Source organism: Falco naumanni, chromosome 2 (genome assembly GCF_017639655.2).
Source record: "Falco naumanni isolate bFalNau1 chromosome 2, bFalNau1.pat, whole genome shotgun sequence".
Lineage (NCBI taxonomy): Eukaryota > Metazoa > Chordata > Aves > Falconiformes > Falconidae > Falco > Falco naumanni.
In genome coordinates, this window is record NC_054055.1 from 94123861 (window position 1) to 94151052 (window position 27192).

The following is a 27192-nucleotide window of genomic DNA, read 5'->3' on the forward strand; positions in this document are numbered from 1 at the left end:
CAGGCTAACCGGGGTTTCTTCCTGCCTGGGAATTAGCATTCATGGCTTGGTGTTTCAGTGAAGTTTCTAAATATTTTTATAGCTTATCACTAACCTGTTAAAGGATTCACAGATTCTGAGCTACCAAAGACATGGGCAGGCTATAGATAAAGTGACCAGCTGTATCATTGACAGCACATTTGGGAAACATTAACCAAAAGTAAAAGCCTTTTATAAGAAGGCCATAAAATGGCAGGAGTAATTATGTTTTTCCAAAGTTAATCATTGACTTTTGTTTATTTGGCTTTTTATAAAAAACTTTTTCCTTTCTCTCCTACAATGGATAAAACCTATAAAAGGCCCAGCAAACTGGATTCAGCCTTTTTTCTTCCGTGCTAGCCATGCTTGAAGGCTGATGAGACAGAGCCTGACAGGGAAGCTTACCTGAGGAAACCTACTTCGTTGGGAGGTTCTCAGCATGGACATGAAGATGTTTGTCCACCTCTGGCTTCTCTGTGGTCTGAGCACTGTTGTGACCCCTCAGGATGTCACACAAGAAGCCCAAATGTTTCTAGAAGAGTTTAACAGGAGGGCAGAAAATATCAGCTATGAGAGCTCCCTCGCCACGTGGAACTATAACACAAACATCACTGAGGAGACTGCCAGGAAAATGGTAAGGGCCCTGTCCTGCGGGTTTTTACTGTTGCTTTAGGAATATGACAGCTACTTTATGGTTCATTTTGGTTCCACTGAGGTTGGTTGAAGTTGGAGTGCTACTTCTTTGGTAGCTGTGGTTTAGTTTCAGGAGGCTAGAGGGGCTCGCTTTAACGTCGCAATGCCTCACTGGAGGTGCCTGGGCCACTACCAGCCTCTACAGCCTAGGGCTGGTGCCCGGGCTGCCCTCGCACCTCACAGGGATGGCTGGAGCCTGGACTTGTCACTTGCCATCACCCTGAGTCACCCTGGTGAGCCGAGGGAAAAGGCCAGGTTGTACTGCATGTTCGGCCCCACAATCTGAGCTGGATGGAGAGAGATGCCTTCTTCTGCTCAGGGTCCACCACCACCAGTGCCTCCCGGCATGGCGTTTCTCTGTGGGGCCCCTTTCCTCTTGGAGAGGGCACAGCCCGAAGGGGATGGTCTTCTGCCAGGGCCCAGGCCAGGCGCTGCCCTGCGGCATGAGGGAATGGGATTTGAATCTTGTGCCCACGTGAGCTCAGGTCTCCCACTTTTCATGAAACTGAACTAACACCAGGCTTTTTACTGACACAGACAATGCCCTCTCTGTTGCTGGAATTATTTTACTTCTTGCTGGATATGCAACATTTTCTGAATGTAGACTTTCTATTAAATGTTTGCTGATAGCTTTACATAGCAGTCCACACCCTTTACCCAGTGGAGTACCTTCCCCGTCATCCCCCATCACTCTTCTCATAGTCAGAGCTGTTGGTAGGCTGCCTGGAGGTATTAAACTGGGAAAAATGAAGTGAGATCACGGAATTCCAAACACCAGCAGTGGAGTTCATAGTACAGTGGTCTAACACGTTGGTTTGAAACTCAGTTTCTATTTGCAGGAAGGACCACAACATTTGTACTTACGCTATCTTGCAACACAGTTCTCCCTGCTTCTCCACACCAACCTCTAGCTGTCCCAGCCAGCAGGGTCTCTAGGCAAGTACCATGTTTATCAAGAGCAGTCAGCCATGATCTGGCTGGTTACCGATACTGCCACACCTCAACCTAGCATCTCATAACCTTGAAGCCTTTCAGGGTGAAGAAAAACACCTTGAATTCTGTAGTTGTGTGCATTTTAAAGTTAACTCACGCTTTAGAGAAAAATGATTCAGAGCATAAAAATTAAGCTGAACAACCTACATCTACTTTTGCATAATGGTTTAAGTCTTCCACTTTGTGATCTTATAGCTTAATTATAACATGGTTTAATTATCATATTTCTTAATTAAAGCAAGGAGACTGGTTGCTGGAAGAAATCCTAATGACTAATCATTGTCAATCTGGACTGTTTTCTGGGGCACCAGGTACTTAAACTGTAATGTTTCCAAACACGTAAAATGAAAGCCCCATATAGTACTTTCAGCATTAATGAGATGATAATAAAATATATGAGGAGATACCAGCAATAAGAGCCAATTAGTCCAGTGCTCAGAGAGAACGTTTTTTCTTGCTTGATCTCTTCAATAGCACTTGTAATAAACCCACTGCTTCCCCTCCTCCCTTTCTGCTGGAGGAGGAGAGTTAATGAATACTGTCCCTTCTGGCTCCTTTCCATCCATTTTTCTTGTAAATTGGGCCACGAACCCCATAACTATTCGTCTGACTTAGCAACCAGTTCTTCTAATTGGGGAAAAATGAGACAGCAAGGTAACTTCTTTCCCCTGGCTTTTGCAGCCAAAGAGCCTCTCTTCTGCCCTGCTGCTCCTAAGGCACCTCTCCATCCCTGCTCAGGACAAGGAGTGCAGGAACAGATTTACACAGTGATGCTCTTCCTCTGGGTGTTTATCAAGCTCCTATTCACTGTGCTTTGCAGACTGCTGAGCAGCGTAAGGGCTGTTTGCTCCGCTTCTGTAAAGGGAAGAGTTTGGAAAGCCTCCTGGCGATGGCTGCCTTCCCGCAGAGAGGCTGTATGGGCAGGGGGAGACACGGGGATGGAGCTGCCAAGGGCTTATGTCTGCCACTGCTTCTCTTTGCCAGAGCCTAAAGCAGGCACGGAGGGTCCCTTGCATGGGGCGGGACAACCCAGGCACAGCCGGGGCAAAGGCGGTGGCCTTGCCATGTGTTTGTACAGGGGTGAAGCGTGCCTGAAGGAGGTCTTCGGGCACAATATGACACTGGTGTTTCCTGATGCCTCATCAGGGAGGGATGAGCCTTACAGGTGCCTTCTCCACAACGCAGGAAGCTCTGGCATGATCACAATTAATTGAACTGTCCCACGGACCCAGGTTAATTAGTACTGTTCTTGTTGTCATTTGGGTGCTGGTGTGCTAAACTATGTACAAATACATTAAAAAAAAAGTAAGACGTGCCCAAATCCAACTAATGTTCTTACAGTGCTGCTTTGTTCATGGAAATTTGGGAGTTTCCCGTGTCATGTTATGTAACTGCAGCAACAGTAAAAGCAATCTCATGCAAAATATCGAGGTTTTGCGTGCACACTTTAGGTGCCCATTTAGAGCCTCCTATGCCCAAGTATAATCTTTTATTTTCCAAAACTTCAGGAGAAAGTTATACTCTAATAATGTAAAGACTCAATAACAATATCTTGGCTGATGTCTGTCATTGCTACTGAGGCAGAAATGGGGAGTGACATCTGGTTTCTGTTAGGTACAGGTGGGTGAAGAACAGCACTAAGGGAAGCATACGTGGTGATTTAGAACAGCAGGGAACACAGCTAGGTGATGCTGGATCAATTATAACAAGCATGGTGTGAGAAGACAGTCCTGCTTTTTGCTGTTTCCAAAGAAAAATGATTATCTGGATGTGTGAATAAAACAAAGCCAAAAAGTTTGCCAGCTGTTTCACCGCGCAGTGCAAGTGCTCAGCCCGCAATCCACAGGTGGTCTCCACAAATGAAGTTATTCCCTGAAGTAATATTTTTGCCCACTGAGTACATTAGGCTGCTACACCCTTTTGGTGGAGTAATTCAGGGTTTGTGTGAACCCCTTTCAGAATGAGGCAAGTGCCAAGTGGTCTGAATTTTACGACGAGGCCTCCAGGAATGCCAGCAGCTTCCCGTTAGCCAGCATCCAGGATGCTCTCACCAGGCTCCAGATCCAGGCTCTCCAGCTCAGAGGATCGTCTGTGCTGCCACTGGAAAAATACCGCAGAGTAAGTTGCTGAATGTAGCTCATTTTCATCAGGTGAGTTGGGCTGCCTCCCACAACATCCCCAAGCAAGGGCGCAGTGCTGTCGCTACCCTGCTTGTCTTGGGACGATGCTGTCTCCCAGTATCAGTGTGGAGAATGTACCTGTACGAGGTGCTCATAGCAGTACAGGGCTGGAGGGGTGGTCTGGCTTAGGAAACTGGCTCCCATTTAAGTCAGTGGTTTTGCAATGTGTAATCCATGCCATGAATTTCAGACGCACACATGTGTCTGAGTTGTCCTTTCCTTGCAGAAATGGTCAGATTAGTCATAAGAGGAAAAGAGGACCTGTGGTTAAGTGCTTGGCTAAGTCCAGACATAGGGTAACGAACAGAAAGAGATGGGTGAAAGGACATTCAATGAGTCAAAAGGGTGGAGGTGGAGGAAGTCCTTCTTTTTCTGCACATGTTGCATTATCGAACTGTGAAAAAGAGGGAATGTTTCTATGTAGCAGGCACCCTGGGATGCCTGAAACTGGGCAAGGTTGGTGACCCCCTTCCACAGAAAGCTGCTGAAGGCCAGCAAGATTTAACAAGATTCATAGCGAGATTTGATATTTCCATTGGCAAGTTCATGTAAAAGGCATGTGTTGGAAGAAGGGTTCGCCGGAGTCAAGAAGACGCTCAATATGAGTTATGCATCTTGCTCAACTTTATTAGTTTCTAACACTACTTATATAGAACCGATACACATGCATATTCGTAAAGCAGAAGTATAATATTTAATATATATATTATATATAATATATAATAACTTCGTAAAAGAAGTTAGTAGTCTCTAAACGTGCACGGTTCTCACACCCCTAATTATCATGACTAAAATAAGCATTCTATCCATGTAGCTAATTGAGTTGCTGTGCTTCAGCCTTGTAGTTTGTTACTCCCTATTTTCCCATACTGCTCCCTATCTTTCTTGGCCCTGCACCTGCTTTCCCAGCAGCTGTATCTTGTTACAGCCACGGCCTGTTGGCACAACATAATTACTTGGTCTCAGGATTCAAGAACAGCTCAAGGCCACCTTTCTTGTTAACTTCAGCACAGCAACTTCAGTACAATTCTGATTACAGGCCTGTTCTAATACCAGGCCTGGATTGTGCAGATCTTCAGAGATTCTAAGGCCACGCTTCTGCAGCCATTCTTCTACAGGCATGTATATGCTAATGGCTATATATGGAATTGGAGTAAGCAGATACACAGACTCAAAAAGGATTTATAACCCTTGAGGGTTAAATTATTTTTCTTTTGCTGAAGATCAAATTGAAACACAGCATTGAGTTAGGGGATCCTACAGTCCTGATTATAGAAGGATCCTGAGATTTTTCTGCTAATATCAGCAGTGTTAACCACCATGCAAGAAAAGCAGTGGACTGGCTGGACCTCCCATCTGATCCAAATGAGATGTGTTTCTGGAAAGATGAATTACCTTGGTGGGAATGCTGACAGTTCATACAAACATATTTATTTTGGAGCATAGCATTGACTGATGGTAATGTTGTCTCTGTTGAGGAGGTATTTTCTTCAGTACCTTCCCTGTTTAGACACTTGCAATTTCCTAGATAAATGGCCTTTGGGGCTGAAATTGTTGATTCTTGCTTGAAAAGTGACTTTGGGTACAGTCTGATGGGATTTTATAGGAATATTTAAATATTTTTCACTGATACTAAAATTTCCCTGGGCACCACTTATTTTAATGCTGACAGAGATAAAGTTAGAGCTAGTCGTTAACTGCCTCTCCCACTGACATCTCCATGTAGTGCTGTTTTAAAGCTTTAAATGAGAAATAGCAAAGTCCTAAAGGAAAAGCTAAAAGTGGTACATGTTTTTCTTGAGGTATGAAACCATGAAAACATAAAAAAAATAAAACCAGAGCTATATAGCATAGCTTCTGGGATGAAGCTAAATGATTTCAGATGCATTTGGCCTTCAGCTGACCCAAGACACGAACTGTAACTTCTCTGTAATTGAGTATAAGCAGATCTGTGCTATCAGTGTGACGTGATGTTAAAAACAACTACAAGCAACAGTCAGCCTGGCAGCCTCTGCAGCTGGGGCCCTTTTTGCTGCCATTCAAAACCACGACCTACCTGGAAAGTTTAGGTGGGTCCATGCTTATGGAAGTACATTGCTAAATTTTACTGGTTTATTACTGATGTGTATTAATAGCTCCCTCGTGACAGTCTGTGCTCATTAAATCCAGAGCTCTGTCTGACTGGATATTAAGGACCTGTAGATTACACCCTATATTTGGGAGATAATCTGTCTTTTCCAGCTAGGTCCTAGCTCAGTAATACATTTAGGCAAATTCTTTCATTAATCTCTACTGAGCTTAAACATATGCTTAAACGTTAAGCTGGTGGGTGAAGTGTTGAATTGAGGTCTTAAGGAATTAGCATAATTGCTGTTATTTTGCAGAGTGGGTTTCTAACAGGCTATCTTGCATCTAACTTGCAGCTGGGCACTGTGCTAAATACAATGAGTACCATGTACAGCACCGGGACCGTCTGTAAAATCACTGAACCGTCTGAGTGTTTGGTGCTGGAGCCAGGTACGGTATTAACCACTGCCCCTATTGTGTCCTTTACACTGAAGGTTCAAGAAGAAAAAGCCCAAGGGTGGCTCCTAACTGCAGGAGAACAGGCTGTAATTTCAACAGATATAGCCTGCTATCTAAAGCTTAGTCATAATTGAATTGCACCTTGCATTTCAGGGACCTCCAGCGGGTCCGCTGCCTGTGAGACATACTGTCTCCTATTTGTAGTAGAAAAATTTGGGGATGACTGCTCAGATTGTGTGACAGCCTGCCTGTCACCTGGGGTTCTCCTACGTCACAGAAAGTTTATTTTTTTCCCCTGACACCAAAGTCTTGTTGGACCAATGTTGTCAGTCCCAAGAATGCTGCCAGCTTAAGGGAAGCTAATGCAGAGAGTGCATTTAAGGGACTCATGATCTGCTCCGTGTCCCTTAAAGAGAAGAAAGGGAAAACCTTAAATCAGAAAAGGATGCAATAAAATAATGGGATATTTCAGTATATCAAACAGAAAGTGTTTTCTTCTTTGTTCATGAAGTGTCTTTCTCTTTGGCTCATTTGCCTGCTGTGCTAGAAAAATAAAGAGATTCTACTATTTCAAGGGCTAGTACTAATTTTTTTGTTCTGACAGGTCTGGACGTTATTATGGCTTCCAGCACAGATTATCATGAAAGACTGTGGGCCTGGGAAGGCTGGAGAGCTGATGTTGCCAGGATGATGAGACCATTATATGAAGAGTACGTTGAACTTAAAAATGAGGTTGCAAAGCTTAATAGTAAGTCACATTCTTTTTTCTTTTTTTCTGGCTTCAAGAAATTAACATACTGCGTTTTTGCACAATTTGCACAGGAATCCAAACCCATACTTCTTAACGCATTGATGAGTGGCACTTTATGCATAATGTGCTCTTGATGAGCATGTTGCAAAGTGAAAGGCAATGCAGACAGGTGCCATTGACCAGATCAGAGGTTTGCCACCAGCCTGGAACAAATGGGGGAAGACTTTTCTGGCACCTTTCCTAAATGCCGTAACGTATCAGTGCTCTTCATTACACACTACCTTAACCAGAACTGCGCTGCTTGTGACTTACGGGCAAGCACACTCAATTTAAACAACTGAGTGCTGTTGAGTCATGGCGACATCTCCTCTTTTCTATTGGCCTTGACCTTCTTCCACCAGCCACAAGCAGTGGTACATTTATAAGCATTATGCCCTGACTGGAATGATCAGATTTTGTAGACCTGGTCCAGCAGGTACAGGCAGGTGATTAAAAAAGATTTTGCACTAGCAGGAGTGTGCTTCCAGTCAGAGCTCTCCACACAAATCATAGGGAACTGTATTTTCAAGGAACAATGGCAGGTGGCTGCTAATTTTCTTTGTTGGTCTTCTGAAATAGCTTCTGATGTAGTTACATGATCTGTCCCTTGGCCAAACTGCAGCTGTATCACCTACTTTCCTATACTCCTTGTTTTGTGAAAATTGTCAGGCTGGAACTAGACACCAGGAATAAGAAATTATATTCCAAATAGTTAGGCAGGAAAAACCCAAACATTAAGAAAAAGTCATTATGACCTTCCTCCATACCACTAAGGAAGAACCTCATCTATGAGCCATTTCTACTCCGGGCCTGATGGAGCTCAGTGGACTGGAAGACTTAGTGGAACTGGGAGCTGAATTTCAGTCCTGGTGCATACACCTTCCCTGGTGGTTTTCTTGCTGGGGGAGGAGGCTCATATTCAATGTTCACCAGCTTATACCTTCTGTGAAAACCCCTTAGTATCCAGCGTGAGTAGAGGCTGCCCTCCCTCACAGCCACAGGAGCTCCAGTCAGGAGTGAAGATTTCCTTTGACATCCATCTCCAGTTGGAATGATCCTAATTAGCAGATAACCACAACTGCAGTTTCTGCATTTCTTGGAAATCTCATGTACCTGCACGTGTATGGGATAGAGCCTCGGGGGAGCACTCTCCTTCCCCCTAGACCCAAGAGCACCTCACACTTTCCTGCTTTGCTTTGGGGTAAAGGCTGCAGGTTTGCATGGTATCAGCAAGGAGCTGCACTGCTCCTGCAGACCTGAGAAGTGCCATGTGTGATGTCCTGATGTGATGCATCCATGCTTTACAGGTTATTCTGACTATGGGGATTACTGGAGAGCAAATTATGAAGCAGACTATCCAGAAGAATACAAATACAGCCGTGACCAGCTGATCAAAGATGTGGAGAAAACATTTGAGCAGGTAGAGCCAGGAACAAGCTCTCACCAGGGTTGTGTTTTGTGATAGTGGTCTCACATATTGATGTTGTGAAGGAAGATCAGACCGGCTCGAAGCTGGCTAACCTCAGTCTACATGGGGTTAACAGATGCTGGAGGACATATATGACATTTTTACCTCTGCAGCCATTCGAGGACTGGCTTGATCCTCTCAGGCCACACTGTGCCAAAGGCTGGGAAAGAGGGAGCTCTACAGATCTATGTCTGTCCTCCAGGTAGAGCCCATGTGGGGAGGTATGTTTCCCATGGGGTAGACGGTGTCCTTGATATTCTGCATCTGAAATTAGCAATGCTCCCTCCCTTGTACTTGAGCAGGACTTCTGGGGCTAGGATCTGTACTCAGCGCTTGAGCCCCAAGGCAGGGGGCAAAGCTCAGATGCAGGTTTGGGGTCACTTACCTGCTGGCAGAATTTCATCAGACAGCTTTGAGGCTCTCTGTTTAGGAGGAATGAGTAGCATAGAGCAAAGAGAGAACAATTTGTTTGCTTCTCTTCCTCTGCCCCCAGATAAAACCTCTGTACCAGCAGCTGCATGCCTACGTGAGGCACCGGCTGGAGCAGGTCTATGGCCCCGAGCTCATCAGCTCCACAGGATGCCTCCCTGCTCACTTGCTGGGTATGTCAACATGGCCATGTCGCGCAAACCTGACTTTGTACACAGGACAGTCACCTTCAAGGCACATGGGAAGGGAGTAATCTGCTTGTTTGATCCGGATATTAACAAACAGGTTACAGATAAGAGAAGGGGAGAGGAGAAATGGAGAAGTCCCTGGCAGAGATGACACAGGTGCTTAGCAGCAGAGGCAGGTGGGGAAGGCAGGTGTCCTCATCCTTGCTGGAGCTGGCAACATCCAGCTCAAAGCTCCAGCTCTGGGCTGGGATATTTCCCTTCTCTCTGCAGCACTTGTTTTCCTTAGAAATGAGAGTTTCAGAGACCTGTTTTTTCTTTGAAATCTTATCCTAAGCTCACATATTCCATGACTTTGCTTTCAAAGCATGCAGCATCAAGCTGCTGTGGCTTTAATATACACGAACATGGCAGTGGCAATCACATGGACTAATAGTATGGGGTGCTCAGTTGTGAATAGAGCTTTAGGAAGGTGATCAGTCCTGAAACTGTGTTGTACCAGAATAGCTGATCTTGGGGAATAAAGGGATTTTTGATCTAAGTTTGACATAAGCGTGCCTTTCCAGAAGTGCTGCCCTCCACATCTGGAACAGACCTGTTTAGATGTATAGGAGTCCCTATTTATGACACCACACAGTTCATAGAACTGGATGGCACTTTTGAACAATACATATTCAATAATTTAAAGTATTTCTATGTTTCTCTCTTTTTTGAAGGTGATATGTGGGGTAGATTTTGGACAAATCTGTATGCCTTGACCGTTCCCTATCCAGCCAAACCAAACATTGACATAACTTCTGCAATGGTTGAAAAGGTAAGACATGCTTTTATGCGATATGCATTATGCAACAAATCTAGATGATATAAAAAATTATACACCGCATGTCAGCTGCTCTCTAGAAAACCATAGCTGCCCTAAGGCGACACACCACCAGCAAAGCATTGCTTTCTGCATCCTTTTTTGCTCTTCCCCTTAATGTGTTCATTCATTTTCCACTGTACATTTTCCCTTAACTGTTGTCCTTTCTTTCTTCTCCACCCTCTTTGACTGGCTTAATCTTGGCTCCAAGTCAATTTTCCTCAGAGCCACCTATCTGTTAAGAGATGTATTTTGTACATAGAAATATTTCAGGACTCATGGAGTTGGCTGGTATTAAATATGACCTTTGCCAGCCATTACCATAATCAAATAGTTTGTATATTGCAGGGTGGGTTTTTTTGCCAGTCTTGTTTATTTGGATACAGCTAGGAAATTGCAATGCTGCCTGTTATCTTTTGATAACTGCATAGCACCATAAGGTCTGTGTTTGAGATTTGTAGTGCTAACAGCTGTGATAGTACCTTTACCAGACCAAGAACATGGGTGAAGATAACTCTGTAAGTCTTGCCTAAGCTTCATTCCTTTTATAAAATAAAAGGTGATTGGTGGAATTTGATTTTCAAAATGTGATTATTCACCTGAAATCTACCCTCCTCTTGTAGGGAGAACTCCATGCAAATGTTATGCTGGCAAGAGAAAGAATACATAAATTTGATTGATAAGCAGTTTGCACAAGTCTGCATTAATGTCACCTCTGTTTTAGAGTACCGACCCCCTTGTAGTCATACATTTGTGTATATTGAGGTACAGTTGTGAGGAGGGAAGTATTATTTACAGAGCCTCAAGACAAAGGCTGAACTCATCCTTCCTGGTGGATGTGCCCTGTTTAGGATTCTCATCCAGCTGAGCTGTCTGCTACCTAAATCTCTGTGAAAACTCATCCCAGTAAATGCAGAGCTCCTGCTATGTAGAATAATAAAAGTGCTGAACAACAAAAATATTCTGGACATTCACAGGCAGTTACAACCTGATAAGGAACTCCTCTAGACACATTTGCCAGGTTGTAGGGTTCTGGCCAAGATCTCCTTGCGTGCTCACCTGCCGAAAGTGCAGCTCCACTCCCTCAAATGAGTTGTCCCTGACTGAAGTGGCTGAAGGGTCAGATCCCAGATCTGACATGCTGCTGACTGGAATGCCTTTTTTATCTTCACTACATTATCTTTTATTGAGGGTTTCTCTGGTCTGGGTCAGGTGATACCTGTTGAACCTCTGAGTGCAGAAACCTATTTTGCTTGCAGGGAAAACACTTAATTCCAGTTCCCAGCAGAATTTACAGAAGTGCCAAAGGCAGACATTACCGTCTTACCCTCAGTAAGTCAGGTGCTGATCTCTGGGAGATAAATATGTCACTGGGAGATAAATATGAAGTCAGCTGTCCTGCATTAATCCAACCATCGGGTACAGGCTCTGTGCAGAAGCAGCAGTTAATGGTGGCACTGTCTCTCTCAGAAATGGGATGCAGTGAAAATATTCAAAGCTGCTGAAGCCTTCTTCACCTCCATTGGCCTTGAGAAAATGACCGAGGGCTTCTGGAAAAACTCCATGCTCACAGAGCCGACTGACAACAGGAAGGTTGCTTGCCATCCTACGGCGTGGGATCTGGGGAAAAATGACTACAGGTACTGTAATTACTATGACCACTTGTCATGGTTTAACTCCAGCCAGCAACCAAGCCCCACACAGCTGCTCACTCACTCCCACTCACAGTGGATGGGGGAGAGAATCAGAAGAGTAAAAGTGAGAAAACTCATCGGCTGAGATAAAGAGAGTTTAATAGGTAAAGCAACAGCTGCGCATGCCAGCAAAGCATAATCAGGAATTCATTCACCACTTCCCATGGGCAGGCAGGTGTTCAGCCATCCCCAGGAAAGCCGGGCTCCATCACATGTAGCGGTTATGTGGGAAGACAAATGCCATCAGTCCAAATGTCCCCCCCTTCCTTCTTTGTCCCCCAGGCTTTCATTGCTGAGCATGATGCCATATGGCATGGGATATCTCTTTAGTCAGTCGGGGTCAGCTGTCCTGGCTCTGCCCCCTCCCAGCCTCTTGTGCACCCCCAGCCTGCTCGCTGGTGGGGTGGGGTGAGAAGCAGAAGATGCTTTGGCTCTGTGTAAGCACTGCTCAGCAGTAAATAAAACATCTCTGCATTATCAACACTGTTTTCAGCACAAATTCAAATCAGCCCCATACTAGGTACTGTGATGAAAAATACCTCTACCCCAGACAAAACCAGCACACTCCTTTTTATACCATCTGCTAGAACATTTATATTTTCACTGAAGGTGCACCATGCTGGTTTAAGTTATAATTTTCCCCCTTTTTTTTTTCTTTTTATTTTCTGGCTGATAAGAGATGAGGACAAGAAATCAGGGATCCTGTGGGACTGTAAACCTTTCTGTGTAATTTTTTTCTGTGAAGATCTAAGGATTACTCTCAAATTTAACCAGAGAATTGACTTATTTAGGTGAATCAGAGAAATAATGACTTATGTTCTCGGGCTTAAGGAATAAGCAGAAATGTGGGTGCTTGTGGATATCAGTGAGATCTGTGGACACCTGCACATTCTGCAGGAATGGCACAGGGACCCTGGGTAGCAAGTGAAAACCTCCTGAGAGCCCACGGTCTATCTTTAGCAGATATATCCAGTTTCATGAAAATCCATCTCTCTCTTCCATATTTGGGAAAGGAGAGGGACAGCAAGTTCCTACACAATGAAGTCTCCTGGGGCAAATTCTGTTTCCTCTTTCAGTCCCTGCAGTTACCTGGGGAGAGAGGGTAGTCCCCGGAAAAGCCCTAGTGAAAGCTACTAGCCTTGCACCTCGCTCCTCAGCAGTCTGGGGAAGGTGAAAGGAAACAGTATTGGGAAGAAATTCCTTTATTAAATAGTACCTACACAAGGGTGAAGGAGCAGGAGTCACTGACGTGCGGTTTTTAAAATATTTAATATTAACTATCTGCCTAAGTTTGACAGTGAGTGTCAGATGGCCAAGTGCCAGAGAGCAGCTGCTTCTCACAAAACAGCAATTTTCTGTAACTCCCAGCACAACTTCAACGCGGCTGAAAGTGTTTTTCCAAGTTCCCCTCTGAGTCTGGCTCTTGCAGGAGGAACTGCAAGGATGCGGCCGCCCGGGTTTGGCGAGGGGCGAGGGGCTGCTTTGTGCCGCAGCTGTGGCAGGCAGAGCTCAGGCAGCAGCCAGCTGAGCCACCATCTCTCCGACCACAAACACTTTGCTCTGGTGTGCAGGATCATGATGTGCACCAAAGTGACCATGGACGACTTCCTGACCGCGCACCACGAGATGGGCCACATCGAGTACGACATGGCGTACTCTGTGCAGCCCTTCCTGCTGAGAGATGGGGCCAACGAAGGCTTCCACGAAGCAGTGGGTGAAATTATGTCACTTTCTGCAGCCACTCCTCAGCACCTGAAATCTCTTGATCTCCTAGAGCCAACTTTCCAAGAGGATGAAGGTAAATAAATGCATGAATATCATATATTTAAGTGAAAACACTTGCAGGCCTTATTTTGTAGCAGAAGATTGTGTCTGTAAACTGAGTGATCAACCAAGAGGCTTCCGAAAATCTTACCCCACTAACTTATCAGAAATATATTTTTTTTTCCCAGATCACATCATAAAGCAGGATTACTTTATAATGCTGCTACATAATTTAGAAATAAATAGCTAGCACTTCATTACCTTCAGTACTGAACAACTCATCCAAAAATCTTGACAGTTTGTTTAGATAAGCCTCAACAAATCTTCTTGACTTCTGTTGCATGAATCTGTACATATGTCTATCAAGGTATGTATTTAGAAGGTCAAATGAAACTGAAACATTGAGATCTACATCTCCTGCTTAAGTGAATATTGAGTGGACAGTGTAGGTGGGTCCTGATTATAATGCAGTTTGGCTTCTCTGGGTATTACCTTGTAAGGATGAAGATGCATATTTTGTACATTTTGAGATGTCTTCAGCTCAAAATTCCCCAGAACATGGGAAGGTTTTCAGTGGAGGGTAGTGAAATGCAAATGCTAAAGGGCTAGGTTATTCAAGAGGTAGGGAGAAAAGAGAGACAAACCTGTATGTAATACCAAAGCAATCTTTTCTCATGTTTGTTTTTTTTAATACTATTCTTCCTTCCACTTTTTCCTTAGCGAAAAATCTGTAATTCAAACCAGATGTAAGCATTAGCTGTAAAAGGAAGCAACTTTAGCTGTCTAATCAGATACTAATTGCTACCATAACCATTACCTTAACTGCTTTTCTCTTCAGAAACTGAAATCAACTTTCTGCTCAAACAAGCACTAACGATTGTTGGAACAATGCCTTTTACTTACATGCTGGAGAAGTGGAGGTGGATGGTGTTTAGGGGTGAGATTACAAAGCAGGAATGGACAAAGCGGTGGTGGGAGATGAAGTAAGTTTGAGAAACAAAGAGGAGTTTTTGCAAATGAACCTGCAAAATCAGTCCTTCATAGTTACTCAACATACTGAGGTGCCTGTGCCCCTGTAGGGCAGGATGTGTCTCTCAGAGTGTTTCTACAAAGCCCGGTAGAGTGCCAGCTAGAAACACTCAACATGGTGTGGACAACATCTCGCAGACCAATGTATCCCCATTAACACTGTGTACAGCCCTGGGCAGTTTACCCTGCTTCTTGGCAGAATTTCTTCTCATTTCTAATGTCAGCTTCTCTGATAAAGACAGCCCATGGCCTTCACATGGGATGTCCAGATCCCAGGGTCAACATCGCCGTCCCTCTGATGCATGCCCCAAGACATCTTCATAATTTACGCACAGTGCTTCCCTAAGTCTCATCGGGTGTATGCTCTGATTCGCTCCCCACCTCCTTAAGGACAAGTGGGAAGTGAAGTTCATCTTACTTGCTAGCCTGAGATGCATACAGATCTCATTCTACAAAATATCTGTGCACACTGCCCTGCTTTGTGTTTCCTCCCCGTTCTGGAGTGGGTTTGGAGGCAAATTGTCTAAAAAACTCCAAACCGTTTCTTTCCTTTATCATGTATTAAGATACCACCTTTCTTGATCAAGAAAATACAGTTCGCTTGAGAAAGTAACATCCAAAGGTGCCTTTTCAGATTATCCCCACCTGCCAATCTATTTTCAGCACCCTGGAGCTCGAGATTAAAAAGCGGTTTGATTCAGACGAGTCTGCCATTTCTTGGGTTGGTTAACATGGGGGCAGAAAGATGCAGAGAAACCAAACAAGTCCCACACTGAGCCTGCACTCAAAGATGAACACAAACAGTGAGCCTCCATCACCAAACAAAATCTATAATAAAACTTGATACAAGCAATCCTCCTGACCCACTGTAAAAATCAGCTTCGATTTATGCAAAAGTAGCAGAGGTGTCAGAGAAATGGAGAATGACAAATTGTTTAGGGAAGCTTATCACGTCTGTTGTAGCAGCACTGCAATGCTTTCTGCTGGAACAAGACCTTGAAATACAGGTTCATGGAAAATATTACCATGTAAGCTTATTACCATTTTCAGAATGTAGGGCATGGGTTTGTTTCCATAGTACTGCTCAGGAAACACACTCTCAGGAGAGGAAAGTAAGAGAAACCTCATCTCCAGCCCAGTGGCACAGCAGGGCATACACAGTTTGGGTCGACTAGTCTCTGCACGCACTTACCCAACACAAACCCACCAAAGGTTAGTCTCCAACCTCAGGGTGGTGCAGGGCATGAGGGGTGTGTGTGAAGCTCATGCCTTGTAGATTGTTTCATACCACTAAACTCCCTGCACACCTTGCTATCATGTAAATCCCTTCCTTGCACTATCAGTTTCAAAGCAGCTTCTTTTCTGTGGTCTCCAGCTGTGGAGCAGTACTCCTTTGGGGTTACTGGAAAGCTGTATGTAATTCTGTTTGGAAGTGAGAAAGGTGACCATATGTATCAGACAATAGAGAGGAAGAGCAAAGTCAGATTATTTTTCCTTATTATCTAACAGAAATCCTGTGTTTTTTTTCCCCCAGGAGAGAAATAGTTGGCGTTGTTGAACCAGTGCCTCATGATGAAACCTATTGTGACGCTGCAGCACTGTTTCATGTGGCCAATGATTACTCATTCATAAGGTAGCTCAGTGTTTAATTTAATTAATGACTTAAGTTTTGGGTACAGAACATACCCCGACTACCTAAAACATCTACTGGAGAATCTCAGGACACAATCTTACTTTGTTTAAAATCCTGACTGAAGGTCGCTGGTTTCAGTGGAAGTTTTTCTGCGGACTTCAGGGGCTGCTCCATAGCAATCTCTGAGCAGCAAAGAGGCTGCCGAGCTTCTGGCTGAGCAGAAAAGCTTCCTGCTGCTGTTACACTGTTGGGAGCACATCTGTATGAGGTGCTTGCCTTTTGGGGAGACAGCATGCCCCGTATTACTATCACTTGGGCCACGCACATGCAACCCTGAAACAATTAACTCTGGATGTCCCTCCATGTCCCAGCCATCTCATTTTAGAGGGCTCAGCTGGAGCGGAGAGCTGGGCCTTAGAAACCTTACTAGCTCCTGGTTTATGTGGCAGCAAACAGATTTGGGGCTTTTCTGCTGCATTTATTCTTCGCATTTTGTTAAATCTGAGTTAGCATAGCCTATAAATATAAACTGGACTCTCTCCCTGCAGTGCAGCCTCCCAAGCAGGAGTGCCAGCTGACGCAGCAGAACTTTCCAAAGGGCTTACAAGTTTCCTTGCCAGACAACTAACAAAATATATTCCTTCCTTCTCCTTGCCCTGCCTTTAGGTATTACACCAGGACCATCTATCAGTTCCAGTTTCAGGAGGCACTTTGCAAGGCAGCTAACCATACTGGCCCTCTTCACACATGTGACATTACCAACTCCAGTGCAGCCGGTCAGAATTTGAGGTAACAAAGCAAATTTTTCACACATAATAAATCAGAATGTAACAAAGCCTCATTCATCCTTGAAAGCTTCTGGACTCAATGAGGTTGCATCAAGAGTGAACCTAGCTCAAAAATCTAGCACATATCTACTCAGTTTATTTTGACAAGTAGACTAAATTTATAAACACTGAGGATCTAAACATCAAAGGTTTAATTGCCTGTTAATGGGAAAAAAATTTATTTTTGTTAATAGGAATGATGGGAGGAAGGACAAAATCCAGAAGCAAAAAAAAGAAAATTTGATACCAATCACAGATTGTTTTGCTAGATGTCTGGTTTAAACATGGCAATAATATATATTACCTCTCTTTCCACATACACAGACAATTGCTTGAATTAGGCAGATCCAAGCCCTGGACTCAAGCACTGGAAAATGTAACAGGAGAGAAATATATGAATGCGGCACCCTTGCTCCACTACTTCGAACCTTTATATAAATGGCTGCAAAAAAATAATTCTGGCAGATACGTTGGTTGGAAAACACACTGGACTCCATGTACGTATGGCTTGTAGGTGAATTAAGTACACTTGGTAGTCCTCACAAGCCCTATCAGCAAAGTCCCTCTCTCTTGTAGCTGTTGAAGGCTTTTCTCTTCTAAGGAAGCAGGGTTATGGGAGGTGCACACTGACAGTAAGTTTTACTCATGGGAAGGCAGATTGGCTTCCTCATGGCCAAAGCCGGAGAAGTCAGCACATAGGAAGTTTGTCAGAGCCTTACCCAGTTTTCAGAAATAAGAGTTTATTTTTAATAGTGACAGCACTAATTGTGTGGAATGGCTGTGCAGAGGGAAAAAAGACCAGAGGTTTGGACTTGCATGGCGTTTGCCTGAGAGTGGCAGCTCTGCAGGGCTGGGAGCCATCAGTCTTGGGATCCAGAGGACTGTGATCTGGGGTCATAGGGGCAAACCAATACAGAAGAGTTACTGCTTCCACCCCACCCCACCCCATCATGTGTTAGTCAAAAAAGGGAGCTCAAGGGGATGAAAAGGAGACCATGGAAAAATGCGTTTTTCAGCCTATTGTGGTGAAACCGAGTGTTGAACCAGCCAGGTTATATATGTGTAATCACTGTCAGTACTGGAGAGCAATGTGACTCTTGCAGTGCTTTGCCAGTCTCTAATGCTGGGATTCACCTAACCAGACACCAACATCCACATCTGAGCCGCTCATTCCCAATGGTGGAAAAAAGGCATTTCCTTCGGGAGATGTCTAAAGAAGACTAGAGGACTGCACTCTAGATGTGCTCGCTCTGTCTACTTCAAAGCCAGACTTGGGCGGCTGATGTCTCTGATGCAGGTGTCTGCAGTAGAGGTGGCTGAAGGAAAACAAGATCAATCCCACCAAACTGGCCAGGGGGAGCAGGAGAACCTGTAAGGAAACTCTAGCCATCCCAGCATTTCCCAGGGACAGACTTTCTGTCACTGCAGCTCTGACACAGCCTTTGTTCCTTTTTAAACCAGATTCTGACAATGCCATCAAAGTGCGCATCAGCCTGAAGTCAGCACTGGGGGACCAGGCGGTAAGTGTGTTTGTGCTGTGGCACTCTTCCCATTGCTAGGGCAACCAAGATGTTGTGCTAATGGCTCTCAGAAAATAAGGCAGGGTAAAGCTGATCATTGTGTCTGAAGAGTGGCATCAGCTCAGGTGAAGGGTTATCACATAAAAGATGTCTTGTCTTGCATTTGTGGTTAAGATTCCCTCTACAATGAGTGGAGGGACTGCTCCAGGGAGTGAACCTACCCATTTTAAGAAAGACATCTCAGCTAGATGAGTTGAGTTAATCTGTGGAGAAACTGATCATTTTTTACCTACTACAGGACAAGCCTGGAGCGCTAGCATGGGAGAGCCCATGTACCTGTAAAAGGCTCTATTTTTCCCAGCTATGCTGATGTGTCTACGTAAAGCCTCTACCTAATTTCTTCTAATTTCCATTATCATGGCTGTGCTGGCTACCTTCAGAAGTTATCATTACAGCAGCTAGTTCACATTTAAATGTAGTGTTGAAACAGGGGTTGAATCCCACTCTGTTCTCAAATGCTCTTGATTTCACACTGAAACACTTCTGTCAGCATTCCTTTACAGATTTTTGTTTGTCTGTTTTCTGTAATCTTTCCAGGCCCTCCTATGTTTGGCTGCCTCCCTGCCCTCCAACCCTTATGCAGAGACAGCTTTGTTATTAAGATTGCAGGGGGCAATGCAGCTGCTTCTGTTTCAGATGAGAAGGGCTTTCATTCCCAAGAGCTTGTCAGCTTTCCCTAGTTATACCAGCTTGTCCAATAAAATGTCTTACAGCAACTGCAAAAAACTCATCAAAGCCGAAGATGGCTTTTAAGATTTTAAACAGAGCATTGGCTTAGCCCATCTGCTTAACCCAGGCTGAAAATTTGCTCCTTGTTCTAGCTGTGCCTCTTCACGTTAATCTCGCAGAGGCAGCATAGAAGGCTTAAGTGCAGACACTTCATTCCTGTTAATAGCCATTTTCACCTTACAGAACATTAGTAATTTTCCAAGAATGAGCATGTCATCAGGCAGGTCATTTAGATCTGCACGTCAGAGCCTATTGGGCTAGCAAGGACACAATACCACAGGCTCATTTTTCATATGAATTGATACTCTTACTTCTATCACTCTCTCACATGTAAGCCCCACTGGAGTTTTATTGCTTCCTAGACTGCTGAGTCGAGTTAGATACAATTCAAAACTGGTATCAACAGCATGAAAAGATTCCATATTACAACACATTTATTAGTCATTATGGTTAATGTTTAGCTTAATACCATTTTTATGTCTGCCTTTTGCCATCAGAGTCTTTTGTTGTGCAATTGAGCAGCTGTAAAACAATCTTATACAGATTACTTAATTTGAATTATTGTATTCTGAAACTCTGAAGAGTGAGCCCTGCATTTTCCTTTCAAAATCAGTCCACATCACCTATTTGCAAGAAACCTTTTCCATTCAGTAGCTTTCTGCCTCCCCACAAATTTCCCTTATGCTGAGCTCCCAAGGGTGTGACTCTGAATGCTGGTATGCCAGCAGTGGGTAATGGTACATGCATGAACTGGCATAAAGAAAAGGCAGCAGGAACCCCGGGCAGGAATCTCAGCCCAGCTATCCAGAACAGTATGTTTTGGCTGCTTTATGTGGCTCACAGCACACAGAAGCTAGGAACCTGGTGCAGCTGTTTAAGATGTATTTCGAGCTGCTTTGCACTGTTAGGACAGCAGAAAGCATTCTGAGTATGCCAGCAATTTTTTTTGTATTTCAGCTCTTTAATACTGGATAGAGCAGAAAGGGAAAGAATCCCCCCACACACACACACATACACACACACCCCCCTCCCCCCCCCCCCCCCCCCACTTTCCTGCAGCGGGAGAGCTGCACCGGGGCAGCAGTTGGGGCAGCTGCAGCTCATGCAGGAGCTCCTGCCCCTCTCAACTACACAACCCGGCTGCTACCAGCAGGGAAGTTTCAGTATCCCAAATATCGTGGCAGATGAAGCACCCAGACAAACTCAGGGATAGGTCTACACCAGCTGTACCAGAGCATGCGCTGCCGCAATTACCCTGCTAATTGTTTTCAGGCTGATGGGATTAAAGCTGCAGCTGGAGCAATCACCAAAGTAGCTGATGAGGCTGAAACACCCACAGCTTTGCTTCAGCAGGGGCTTTGTGAAAGTGCCCTCCCATGGGAAACTGCTACAAGACCCCTGCTGAATCATTTGGAGTCTGAAAATGAAGGCTTCCAGGAGCTTCAGTCCCCTGACCAGCACTTGGAAATGCGACCCCCCCTTTCAAACATTAATTCAGAATTCCCCAGTGGATCAATATCATATGTGTGATGACATTGTAAAAGGCTGACATGCAAGACGGTGTTAGGGAATGCTTGCAGGCTGACAGCTCCCCATTTAGATGTATTTTACAATGGAAAATCCTTTTTGAATCAGGGGCAGACATACACTATCTTTCAAGTCACATGTGGGATCTTGGAGGGAACGTGCTGTAACAGAGCAGAGGTGCTCGGCAGAGTTCATTTTGCTCTGAAAGCAGAGCAGCCTTTGTAGTGACCAGTGAGCACCAAGATGGGTTTCTGAGGTGCCTGGGGAGGGCATGTGGGTAGTCAGTCATTACTCAAGCACAGATCAGAAGCCAGCCAGGTACTTCCCACCCACACAGCCTGTAATGGTATTTATAAAGGCCCTTGAAAGGCACAGTGGCAATTAAAATACATTAGACTGAAAAAGACAAAATATATGCTACGGAAATGAATAAATGATTAAAAAGCTAAGATGCTAAGTACAGAAAGCAGCAATAGAGGAGTCAAGCTCAATTAGCTCCTGATTAAAAAACCAAACCAAAACACTGCAAAGCCTAAAGATGTTGGGAATAAATGAAAAATTGAGACAAACACCCCCACATGGCCATAGGCTGTGACGGTGAACACTGCCAGCTGCCGGAGACAGCGGCAATAACAACGAGGAGTGCTTTAGCGCAGGGCTTTGCCTGCCCCTCAGCCAGCAGGAGAAAGCCAGGGGCATTTGCCAAGGCCAAGGTGACTCGGAGCTCCAACCCTTGCTAGCGGGAACAGCCAGAGCTGGCACAGCCCCTGCCCTCCGCTCGCCGCCGGGGCTGCTCGGCCAGCAGTGGCTTTGGGTCACCTGCACGTCTCCCAGCGCCTGATGCTGCACAGGCTGACAACAGTGGGCTCTTTCTGCTCTTTCCTGCCATGCGTTTCTCTCTTCATTTATCAGTGTCAAGAGGAGGCCAGGGTTGAAAAATGCAGCTGGGTTTTATAAGGCCTGTTGCAACAGAGCTGCCTTCTACCACACCTTCCTGAATGATACCGGAGAAACTCAGGAGCAGTTGTAAAACTATCGCTGGCAGCACTTACAGGCACTCCTGCTCAGGCACTATAAACGCAATCAAATCTCGCCCTTCAGGGGATAAAAAAAAATGCCACCAGAGTTCAAACAGGAATTTTCCCTTCGTGCTCATGTGGGGTTGCACAACAGACCAGGCTGCATTATCAGCTGCTGTGGTGGTTTTTGCCCCCTGGACAGCGCTCAGTTCCTGCCCAGAGAAGCTGTTTTGACTTTTTCTGCAAATAACTTCGGACTCACAGGGCAGGCCAGGAGAAGCCTGCACTGGGCCAGTGCATATTTTTTAATATCACATATCTATTCTCTAGGGAAAACCAGCAAATATATCCCTGCTGCAGAAATACTGATGCAAAGAGTTTTTTACCAAAACAAACCCCAAACAAAAATCCCAGCTCATCAAGCAAATAAATAAGACACCTTCACGCAGCAACCCCACCCCAAAGTTTCTCCTTCTTGAAAGAAAAGGTCTGCAGATAAAGTTATGTGATTAAAACAAGATCTAAATTATGAAATCTTTAGACTTCAAACAGAATGCACAATATTTATTAGGAGTAATATCGCTTCTGCTGTCTTTGCTCCCCATAAGGCAGTGAGATGGGCTGGGACTGCAGCATTTTAGGCAGCCACATGTAACAGTACCAGAAATTGCAGAGGGACAGCATGGTGCAGTGTCTGGCAGCAGGGATCCCTGCTTGCTTATTCTCCAGCAGAGCAACAAGATTAACGGAGCTAAAGGGTTTGAGTAGGTTCCTGAGGTGCTATCATGGCACAAATAAATAATACTGAAGTGCATGCCAAGCATTACAATTGCTATTTCTTTTTAGAATGATTTGCTTAGTGTCAGATAACTTGCCATCTCTGATGAATTTCTCTTGCGCTATTTTTGCAGTATGAATGGGATGAAAATGAGCTCTTCTTGTTCAAGTCATCCATCGCCTATGCCATGAGAAAATACTTTGCAGAGGTGAAGAAACAGCAAGTTAACTTTCAGTGAGTGGCTTGCTTAATTGTGCCAGCTATGTCTATATTGCTTCTGGTTCAGTAGCGTCACGAATTGGTGGAATTAATTGTACCTTCTGTCAAATGTAAGGTGATAGCAAACAATGTCAAACATCAGCTGGCTGTAAAAAGCAAGATGCCAGCCTGGTTATATGCTATCTTTGCACTCAGGAGTCTGAAGTTTAGGAGTAACATGCTAAAGTTAGATAACTTCAATGGATGCAGAAGGCTTTGTCTCCCACTGCTTACCAGTGGTGGAAGTAAGCCTTGAGAATTTGTGCCTGACACCTATGTGGGAATATCAAGGAACATACATTGACTTGAAATAAAATTTCTAACAATGTATGTGTGTGATACTGAATATCCAAGAGGTTTTGGGCCAAGGAAAGATAAACTTACTGATTATAAAGCACTAGAATTCTGCGCAGACATACTAATCTTATCTAGGTTGACTTACAACCATAAAATCTATCATCTGAAATGGATTTTGGTAAGAAAAACAACATTTTATTAGGTCTCCAAAAATTTTCAGAAGCTATCTACTTAAGCTATTTGATATTACTTTACAGAACATCAGTCAGGCAGAATAAAAGGAAGAATATATATTTTTTTTTCACTTGGTACTTCATAGATCACCTTATTCATGAGACTTGCTCCAAACACTCTCTGTTCTGCACCTGATTATGTGCTTTGTAAAATTACGCCAAGGATTGTCTCAGGTATTGGGTAGACTTTCTCCATCTAAAGTTATGAATTAGCACATAAAAAAAAAAATCTGCCAGGAAAATTGATTTCACTTCCCAGTTGAGGTCACTAGGAAGCATTCACTCAGCATAAACTAATCCCTTGGCATTGCTGATCAAACACGAGTGTTCACTTGCCCGAATTTAAAGCTAGTGTCATCTCAACTAAAAAAAAACTTCCCTTTTGTTTCCCATTCAGACTTACAGACGTTCATGTTGGGGAACAGACGCAAAGGGTGTCCTTCTACCTAACTGTCAGCATGCCAGGTAATATCAGTGATATCGTGCCCAAAGCTGATGTGGAAGATGCCATCAGGTGAGATTTTGCTCTCTGGGAAAAAAAAAACCACCCCAACAACCATGTGGAAGAATGGAAGGGAAAGAGCTGCTCAAGTCAGCTGAGGCAGAAGGGGTGATAAGAAAGTCAGTTCTGCAGTTAGCATGGAAATAGTGTGACGAGAGAAACTGTTATGACAGAAGGAAAACAGTCCATCTATCTGATGGTGTCTTGGACAACAGCCAATGTAAAATGCTTCGGGGGGCTTGTAAAACTTAATTGCATCATGCCTTGCCAGAAAATGTCATTGCTCAAACTTGAACAGGAACGATCTTATATTCTGAAATACAGAGCACAGTAATGGTGTGTGCATGCATGCGCATTTTCTTCCTCTCACTAGCAAAAATTTAGTGCAAGAATCAGTGTTAGCAAGGACTCCAGAATAATGGTGTATTAGAGAGACGGTCAGATGTATTTGATAATACAGAAAAGAAGAGGTCAGAGCAGGAGCTGGTTTCCACTTACGGGTCAATGAAGAGGTCTTTTATAGCACAGTATGACACCACTGTAAGTCATTGCTGTAAAAATGGTAAGTAAAACTGCAGCTCTGCAGATGGTCATGGATAATGTATAGTGGGAAATGAAGAGTGCACAAATCTAAAAGCAGCAGCAACATGAGATGGGGTTGAAAAAGCAGTGAGGTAAGTTGGTGAACCAAGGGAAAAGAACATGGCTATGAAAGTCACTGGCTGGTTAGCACTCAGCAGCAGAAGCAGAAGTTCAGGGGAAAACAAGACACAGAAAATACACCAGGGAAAGATCTTCAGTGAAAAACACAAGAATCAAAACTGTGGAAGGCAGTAGGGGGGGAACAGGTATAAAGATGCCGAAGATGAGGTTTTCTGTCATGTGTCCAAGAAACTTTCAGGGAGCCAAGAAGCTTAGGGTAAAGAGAATGAGAGGCAAAACACAAATAGAGAGGGAGATCAGAAGGCAGTTTGCGTCATTGTGATAAACGTTAAGGCTGAGCTTAAGAGTTCATACCGTGTCTGAACATGTCAGTCAAGCTGCAACAGGTTAAGGGCTTAAATTGCTGTGGCTGTCACTCACCGCCCCATCCCAGAAGGAGTGAGTTTAGCAGTACCTCCTATGCAGCCTTTTCAGCTGAGCTATTTAGGGGAAAATTGACACACTGGAGATTTATAAAACAACTGAAAACTGTTTATTTCCTTCTGATAAGCCTGTGAAAGTCTTTGAATTTGCTCTTGATGGCAGGATGTCTCGGGCACGAATCAATGAGGCTTTCAGACTGGATGATAACACGCTGGAGTTTGTGGGCATAATTCCAACTCTGGCCGCACCTTATGAACCACCAGTCACCATCTGGTTAATTATATTTGGAGTGGTCATTAGCCTTGTTGTCGTTGGAGTTATTGTCTTGATCATCACTGGGCAGAGAGATCGCAAAAAGTGAGTAATATTTTTGATACTATGATCATGGCCACTGGGAGATGGCCCAGTGATTGAATCATCAGTGTGCTTACAAATATGTTGCCAAATCTAACTGAAGGAAGTTATGGAATTAAAGCATATTATCTCCCTCCCATCAACAGCGATAGTTAAAGGTTCAGCTCCCTGCCTTTCAGTGCATGGCAGGTTTGGCAGCTTAGTGCAATTTCCCCATCGGCGGTTAAACCAAGGCAGCTGGATGCTGTGGCCACAGGGAGCCACAGTGAGGCCAGGCTTCTGCCAGCCTCACTGCAAGGTGGATGGAGTGGCCTGCTGGGAACACAGTGCCTTCCCTGACACCAGATTTGGCCACATTCATCAGCACCTGCAGTTTTCAGTAATCTTGTTGGAGGCTGTCCAGTAATGTAATTTTCCTTAAATACTGTATTAACAGCAATATAGCCGGGTTGTTTTTTTATGTCCGTTAACGGGGTTTCTAAGAACATAGTAGGTTTGCTACAGTTCCCCTTAAAACCAACACAATTTCTTTTACAGAAATACTCCCAGTTAAACACAGGGGTTTTTACAATAGGGGATTCTTGGGATCTAGAAGGACTTGAACAGAACAGAAACTTCTAATATAAAATTTTCATTACAGGAGAGCAAGAGAAAGTAGGAGTGAAGCAGGTTCAAACTGTGAACAGGTGAATCCTTACGATGATGTGGGAAAAAGCAACATGGGTTTTGAGCCATCTGAAGAGACACAAACATCATTCTAGAAGGTGTGGGTACAGTAAGGATTTCTGGTTTGTTGGTTTTTGTTTTTCATTTTACTTTTAACAATGGTGCCTAGCAAGGACCAAAACACTATGGATGTCATCAAACATAAAGTCTTCTGGTTGACCATTAATCTACCGGTTCAGAGACAGCATCACCTAAATGTGCTGTTTATGTGGTAACTAGAAAACATGCAAAACTTGAAGATATGTATGTCCTGTGGCTTTTCCATGAATTATGTGCATAATACTACACACTATTTGAGCTGCTTTTTGTAAGTATGCTGCATCCAACTTCTCTTTGTTTCTTCTGTAATAAGATACAAAAGCTTGGAAGTATACAGTCATATACTGATCAAGACAGACATAAGAATAACTCACATACTCCTAATACACATAAGGAATGTCTTGAACTCCAGATGGAGACCTCAAAAGTGTATGTAACAGACTGTAAGAAAAAAGCCTGACCACCAGAAGAACCTTAGTGGTGAAGAACTCTATTTGATATGAAATAACTGCAATTTTTGCAACCTCAGAAAATCTGTATCAATGTGAAGTGGATACTGGCTGAAGACTAACACTGGAACTTTGTTAGGAAGTTGTAACATAAATTATTTTTCTAACTGTTTGCTTGATAAGTATTGTAGAGGCCAAGTAGCCCATGATCCCTCAAAAAAAATTAAAAAAGATCTCTGTTTTATGTTGTAGTCTAAAAGTGGAATAAAATTCCTTAATATTAAATGATCAAAGTTCTTTTCTTTTTTTCAGTACCTTAGCTATTGCCTCCACATACTGCATCACAAATTCTGCATACTACAAATACAAATTGCACTATTGTGTACAAGGGAGTAGATTGAGCCTCCAGAGGTTCAGGTTGCACCTGAAAAGGAAAAGCTATTCACAGGGAGGGTAGTGCAGCACTGAAACAGGTTGCCTGTTGCTCTGGGAGGGGTTGTGGGATTTCCACCTTTAGAAGTGTTCAG

At 44.0% G+C, this 27192-nt stretch overlaps 1 protein-coding gene across 3 annotated transcripts; it reads left to right on the top strand.

The window, feature by feature from the left end:
* Positions 1–328: 328 nt before the first annotated feature.
* ACE2 (angiotensin converting enzyme 2) lies at positions 329–26950 on the top strand. Of its 3 annotated transcripts, none has more exons than XM_040582681.1 (19): positions 329–652; positions 3664–3822; positions 6308–6401; positions 7015–7158; positions 8508–8620; positions 9162–9270; positions 9999–10096; positions 11612–11781; positions 13407–13633; positions 14438–14582; positions 16163–16261; positions 16928–17050; positions 17413–17585; positions 18550–18608; positions 22855–22955; positions 23907–24023; positions 25260–25454; positions 26092–26226; positions 26629–26950. In XM_040582681.1, exons 1-18 carry the CDS (start codon positions 458–460, stop codon positions 26210–26212), a joined length of 2442 nt encoding a protein of 813 aa, XP_040438615.1. In that variant the 5' UTR covers positions 329–457; the 3' UTR covers positions 26213–26226; positions 26629–26950. The 3 variants fall into 3 exon arrangements, with proteins under 3 accessions (XP_040438615.1, XP_040438616.1, XP_040438614.1); XM_040582682.1 differs by having other exon boundaries at positions 26092–26215; XM_040582680.1 differs by having other exon boundaries at positions 26092–26950.
* The last annotated feature ends 242 nt before the right edge of the window (positions 26951–27192 follow it).

Bases quoted from the DNA above. Each gene is read 5' to 3' on its own strand.
- ACE2 (XM_040582680.1), top strand. From the start codon at position 458: ATGGACATGAAGATGTTTGTCCACCTCTGGCTTCTCTGTGGTCTGAGC. The intron at 7,159-8,507 runs GTAAGTCACATT...CATGCTTTACAG, and splicing joins TGAGGTTGCAAAGCTTAATA to GTTATTCTGACTATGGGGAT. The intron at 11,782-13,406 runs GTACTGTAATTA...TCTGGTGTGCAG, and splicing joins CTGGGGAAAAATGACTACAG to GATCATGATGTGCACCAAAG.